The sequence below is a fragment of the Nannobrachium achirus genome, assembly GCF_963921795.1.
Source record: "Nannobrachium achirus genome assembly, chromosome: 7".
Classification (NCBI taxonomy): Eukaryota; Metazoa; Chordata; class Actinopteri; order Myctophiformes; family Myctophidae; genus Nannobrachium; species Nannobrachium achirus.
The window spans coordinates 42302862-42309950 of record NC_137816.1 but is presented as its reverse complement, the minus strand read 5'-3'; the positions used below and the strand labels follow the sequence as shown (position 1 = coordinate 42309950).

The following is a 7089-nucleotide window of genomic DNA, read 5'->3' as shown; positions in this document are numbered from 1 at the left end:
AGCCACTGGGTGAATATGAAGGTCATAGTTGAGGAGCTGCATGCAAGGGGCCACCAGGTTTCAGTCATGAGAGCAAATGACAGCTGGTACATTAAGGAAACCTCACCGTTCTACACTGCAATCACCCTTGATGCTTCAGGTGGATTTGATGAGGAGTTTGCCAAGACATTCGTGTCGAGTCTTCTGGAAATCCAGAGGCAAGGAAAGTCTGCTTGGACTCGTTTCCAGCTAGAAATGGAAGTAGCAGAAAAGACTTCCGAATTTCACCAGATGAATTCTAAAATGCTTGAACACATTTTTGAAAACAAAGATCTCATGCGGTCTTTACGGGATGCAAAATATGACCTGGTTCTGACTGACCCTGTTGATCCAGTTGGCATTATTTTGGCCCACTACCTTAGTTTACTACTAGTTTTCAATGTGAGATGGACAAGCCATGGTGAAGGCCATTTCACTATTGCACCCTCTCCACTTTCTTATGTTCCCAATCCAATGCTGGAGCTGTCAGATAAAATGACCTTTCTGGAAAGAATAATCAACATATTGGTTGTTCCTTTTGGGGAATTCCAGAAGGCAAAATATATTACACCACATTATGCAGGTGTGTTAGAAAAATACCTTGGTCCTGATGTAGACTACTCATCCCTGTTTCAAGCAGCTGACCTGTGGCTGATGAGAGTTGACTTTGTCTTTGAGTTCCCTCGCCCCACCATGCCTAATGTTATCTATATGGCAGGGTTCCAGTGCAAACCTGCTAAACCTCTTCCTCAACACCTGGAGGAGTTTGTCCAGAGTTCTGGGGAACATGGAGTCATCATCATGTCTTTGGGGACTCTAGTTGGAGAGCTTCCCCATGACTTAGCAGATGAGATAGCTGCAGCCTTTGCCCAGCTACCTCAGAAAGTCATCTGGAGGCATAAAGGTGACAGGCCTGCTACTCTGGGCAACAACACTTTACTGGTGGACTGGATGCCACAGAATGACCTGTTAGGTCATGCTAAGACCAAAGTATTTGTAGCGCATGGAGGAACAAATGGAGTTCAGGAAGCCATGTACCATGGAGTTCCTATTGTAGGACTCCCATTGATGTTTGATCAACCTGATAACCTCTTTAAAATGAAGGTACGAGGTGCAGCAAAGGTCATTGACATTTTTACTATGAACAAAGACATATTTCTGCAAGGCATTGAGGAGGTTCTCCACGAGCCTTCCTACAGGAACAACATGCAGAGACTCTCCAGGTTGCACAGAGACACGCCAATGAAGCCACTGGACAGCGCCATCTTCTGGATAGAGTTTGTTATGAGACACAAAGGTGCTGCTCACCTCCGCACAGAGTCCTACAAAATGCCCTGGTACTCTTACCACTCTGTAGATGTCATCTTGTTCTTAATGGTATTATTCTTGGTTATACTGCTGACTTTTGCTGCCTTTGTCAAATGTTTATGTTCCAGGGTGTGTTCTAGAAGAAAAACTAAAAGTGACTAAATATGGAACAGGCTTTGTTTAAATATATGATTTTAAATACGACATTTCTGAACACGATTCTTATAATCAAGGCTGCAAGTGGCCATGGAAGTTGTGTAGAGTTCTGCTATTTTGTACCTCTCAGAAGACATGGCCCTGGCTTTTCTTCAAATAGCCTACAAGAGACCTGTGGTATCCCCTTTAATAAATAATGATTATTATGGAGGCGTAATGACTAGTTTACCACTAGTTTTGCCAGAAAGTACTGCTCAACTCTGCATAGCATCCTACAGATCTGCCCTGACACCATATGTTGGCTATTGCGGCTTCAGCCAAATCATGTTTTATGTTGTGATTACAAATTAAGGTTGAAAACCTGTACTTTGTTGAGAATGAGCACTTAATGAGCATTAAATTGAATGTTTTAGTTTCTTCTTTTTTTCCCTCTCTTTTCTTTTCTTCAATAAGCATATTCAAAATGTATCCAGTCCATCCATATTTTTCTCCTGGAAGTAGCTAAGCTCCAAAATCCCTAAAAAACCTAAGTAAAGTAAACTGAAGCGAGGTCTACATCTGGCCTAGATATGGCCTACATCTGGCCTAGATATGGCCTACATCTTGGCCAAAGTCATGGAGAAAATAGTCTACGAACAGATTGCAAGTTATCTCGATGAGAATAATCTGATTTACGAGTTCCAATCTGGATTCAGAAAATCCCATTCCACTGACACATGCCTTCTCTATTTGACTGACCAAATCAAACGCGAAGCGGATCAGGGCAAATATAGTGGCATGGTCATGATGGACCTCCAGAAGGCATTTGACACCGTGGATCATGCTATTCTGATTGAGAAACTAAAAGCCATCGGTCTTGACAGCGCAGCAGTGAGCTGGATGCAATCTTACCTGGTGGGGAGGGAACAGGTGGTGGAGATTAACGGAACCCTGTCCCCCCCCCTCCCAGTAAGCTGTGGTGTTCCTCAAGGTAGCATACTGGGACCTCTGTTGTTCCTAATATACGTGAACGACATGGCATCTGCTTGCGACTGCAACCTGTTCCTGTTCGCGGATGACTCGGCTCTCCTAGTCTCGGGCAAGGACCACTTGCAGGTTGAAAAGACACTTAACTCTGAACTGAGTAAGATCTGCACATGGCTTAACGACAACAAATTATCAATTCACCTGGGAAAAACCGAGTCCATCCTCTTTGGATCAAATCATAATCTCAAAAAGGTAGATGACTTCACAATCAAAGTGGGTGACAAGGTCATAACACGAAAAAACGAAATCTCTTACTTAGGATGTATCCTTGAAGCTAATCTTTCCAGCGAAAAGATGACTTCAAAAGTAATAACAAAAATCAACCAACAAACTCGTTTCCTACAGAGGATCGCCCCAATGGTCAACTTCAACACACTGAAGACCATAGCTGGTGCAATAATCCAGCCCCTCTTTGACTACGGAGTCCACGTATGGTATCGTGACGCCCCACAAGCCCTTAAAACTAAACTCCAAACAGCCCAAAATAAACTAATTAGGGTCCTGCTTAACCTTCCCTATCAGACTCACCTCACCGCTACTCACCAGTTAAGAGTAGGGTGGCTCAGAGTAGATGACAGAGTACAGCAACTTGCAATGGGCCTGGTGTACAAGATACACCACACCACTATGATACCCAAGTACCTGTCAAAATACTTTATAAACGTTAAGGATGTCCATAATTACAACACCAGAGGCAGTGCCACAGATCACGTTCAACCCAGAGTCAACTCAAAGAAAGGGTCGAACTCGTTCTTCTGCTACACCACAAAAATGTGGAATGCCTTACCGAAGGCCATAAAGGAGTGTGGATCACTAGCATCCTTTAAAAATGCCCTGAAAAACCACTTACAGGCAGCAGCCGTTCGCAACTGGTAAAAAACCTAGCCCAACCCTACCCTCCCTGCCCCTTCCTTGTATATACTGTACATACTGATTGTTTAGACTTACTGTTACCTGCCCCTTCCTTGTATATATTGTATATACTGTACTTACTGATTGTATAGACCTACTGTTTTCTTTTTTCTTTACATATCTACTGCATAGTACTGTGTTCTATTTGTCTGTCATTCAATGTTATATGAGATACTTTAATGGTTTCCTGTTGAAATAAGCTTAGTCTTTTCATGGATCTCCTTTTAGTAGACCTTGTACCAGTGAACTGTACCGTCATGAATCTGTACATTTTCCTATGCAAACTTCTAATAAAGCCTTCAATCAATCAATCAAAACAAACAGCTCAGTTTGTTGTACATCCTGGGTCCCACTGGCTAAGCTTTGCAGGACGTGCTGTGATTGGCTAGCGGGACGCTTGATGAAATTAACTCTTAAATAATACCGCTCAACTCACACTATAGGTGTGATTTAAAAATATAGATATTCTGTCATGCCTGTGTGGGTAAATGAGTAATGCCTTGATAACCCATGGGGTCTGGTCTGGGGGTTAAGAAGAAGCAGCCTGGAGTGTTTTGCAACCACAGAACCGCTAGTTTATAGGAAGAGATGGATACTGTTGTTTAATGAATTAATGATAACCTTTAACCCTGTTGTACTTACTGCTCTAAAGGTTGCCATGTCTTTACTAACAGTAGACTACTTATTTTCCACTATTTTCATCGTCATGTTGAGGCATGGGGTGTTGCAAACAAAATGTAATTGGTGATTAAATGTGATTTCCCTGGCATCCTATCTAGCCTCTGTTTATATTGTCCTTCAGTCTATCCCTGTCTCACTCAGCATTTATAGAGATTCAAAGAATAAAGGCGAGCTGAGTGCTTCTGACTCCAGTTCAGGCGGTGATGAAGTGCTCAATTAAATTAGGATCATAATGAAGAGGGGTCCCCTCGAAGCAGGCAGACTTCAAGCACACTCTTAAGTAAGGATTTGTGTTAAAAAGCCTTAATAGGTAGACAGCTATGGCTATAGGTATTTAAAACAATAAAATGCCACTAGATGCCGCAACTAGTTTCTTCTTCAGGGTGTTTTTGATTGATTGATTGATTGATTGATTGATTGATTGATTGATTGATTGATTGATTGAAGAATCTATTAGAAATTTGCAATAGGAAAAGGTATAGTTTCATTACAGCACAAATGGGGACTGCCCCATAGGTCGAACAGCGTCGGCAGGTTAGATAATCACCCGCGAGCGTCGGCAGGTTAGATAATCACCCGCGTCACGGTTACTGAGGTTACGGTAGGTTCAGGGTTAGGGTTAGAGTTAGGCATTGTTTTACTGAGGTTAGGATTAGAGTTTGGGTTAGAGTTAGTTTGGTGGTCGACCTAATGACATGTTACCAGCACAAAACTGGTACAAGGTCAACTAAAAGGAGATCCTAGTAAGCTTTAGGCTACAGCTTATTTACACAGGAACCACTTTATGTATTTCATAACATTGAAAGACAGACGGATAGAACGGAGTACTTTGCATAGGATAACATCAATTACAAAAGCAGAAAAATTGGGAGGGGTTGGAAACATGGGGGCTTAGTCTATTCACAAGTCTCGAGTAGTAGCCGCCTGAAGGTGACTTTTCATACCAATTTTTAAGGAGGCTAGGGATTTGCTCTCCTTTAAGGCTTGTGGGAGGGCGTTCCACATATTGGTGGTATAGCTGCGGAACAAACTAGAGCCTTTTAAAGTGTTCTGAAGTCGTGTGGATCTTGCCACAGTTCGCTGCTTGTAACTGTATTGACAAATACACACTTCATTCTTGGTTTGTAACTAATGTGTCCATTTGTAACTCTGAGTATACAATACCCATCCAGGTCCATTATTTGGTTACATTTGTACAGCGTCAGAGTTAAAATAACACAGAGTATTCTACAGTTTACATCAGCAGCGGTCAGTATGAGGTTCCCTCCCTCATTGATCCATTTCACACCATGTGCTGAATGAATCCCATCACTGATTGATTCACTGCAGAGCTTCACAACATGTTGCTGTCACGTGTAATGTTGAGCATTCTGAATCACTGTGAGATAACAGTGCTCATATATGTGAGTGAATGAATGAGAACCAGTAAGACTCCCTAATCGGGAGATAAGCGACCGTCAGGTCGCATACACAAACTTTAGAAGGCAATAGGCAATCAGGAGGGAATATGGGAAATGGGGCAGATCCATGTTGATGACATGACTTTAGAGATACTGTGTACCGCTTTGTGTGATTTTAGGGCAAAATCTGTAAGAGCAGTGTCCAAAAATGTGTTTTGCAAAAACCGGCCTGATGGTGGCGCTAGATGGGACAGATGCCATGTTGATGACATGACTGGAGATACTGTGTACCGCTTTGCGTGATTTTAGGGCAAAATCTGTAGGAGCAGTGTCCAAAAATGTTTTTTGCAAGTATCGCCTCATGGTGGCGCTAGAAGAGGGCCATGTGAGAAATGAGGGGTTGTAGTTTGGCAGCCAAGGAGTGTGTGTGCAAAGTTTGGCATGGATCAGGGCAACGAGTAGGGGAAAGTGTGACGAGACGGACAGACTGACAGACAGCCTGTGAGTGAATGAATGAATGAGAATGATGGAATGAATGAACAAGCAGATAGATATGTACAGTAGGTGGCTGGATACATTAAGTGATTCAAATATAAATGTACAATTAGCACATCACATCAGTTAATCTGACCTTGTTTGCAGTCAATGGACTGGTAGCAAAGTTCTGAAGCCTAATTTATACATGTAAGACAGCAGGACTTGCCTAAAATAAACAATACAAAAGTAGGCTTTATTCACCTGACTCAAGGATGTAGCAGGGCTTAGGGCCTACCCCTACTGTATATCAGGCTTTCAGTCATGGCTGTACTTCTGAGACTGAACAGGAGAGGACAGTATAACAACAAGGAACATTTCAATTCCTCCTGCTCAGTTGTACACAGTACAGTACACTAATCAGACTCACAGACATCTACAGTGTTTAGCACACATAATACCACGTCCACCCTTTGTACAGGATAATCTACAATATTCTGGCTCCATAGTATAGGCTTAGGCTACAGTTTAGCTTTGACATAATGCCATCAGGTCAATCACAAGTAAATTCATGAATGTCATAATCACATAGCTTCAATGATGAAAGGAGCTTTAACTGATGTAGTACAATGGTTCTCAAAAATGTTTTCATGTCAAGGACCCTGAAAATTGATTTGTATTTGGCATTTTGGCTGCAGACCCGCATCTGAAAAGATTCTGGACCTGTTCCGTTCAAAAATAGCTGATCTACAAGGTCACAATTGCATTGTGAGCTTGTAGTTGTAGATCAGCTATATTTTAAAATAAGTATAACATATGGTTAAATTGATTTAAATGATTTTCATGCTCTATTAAAAAAAAATCTGGGGACCCCCTGGAACCCTTCAAGGACTGCTGGGGGGTCCCTGGACCCCATTTTTAGAACCACTGACTGTAGCATTTGTTGACATTGTGAAGCTTGCCTTGCAGAAGTGTGTGCAAAACCCCAGGCAGCACCTCAAGCAGGACAAGCGTGGGAGTGTGTTTTTCTTCTTTCCCCACTTTCTTTCCTCTCTTTGCAAGAACTTAATATCACCAACCACATCTTACTCCCTCCCACACAAAATTGTGAATT

The 7089-nt window shown here is 42.2% G+C and overlaps 1 protein-coding gene across 1 annotated transcript; it reads left to right on the top strand.

Annotated features, from left to right (window-relative positions):
• LOC308289026 (UDP-glucuronosyltransferase 2A1-like) lies at nt 1-1488 on the top strand (the record flags this gene model as incomplete). Its single annotated transcript, XM_080730540.1, has 1 exon — nt 1-1488. Exon 1 carries the CDS (start codon nt 16-18, stop codon nt 1486-1488), a length of 1473 nt encoding a protein of 490 aa, XP_080586666.1. The 5' UTR covers nt 1-15.
• Nucleotides 1489-7089: the final 5601 nt, after the last annotated feature.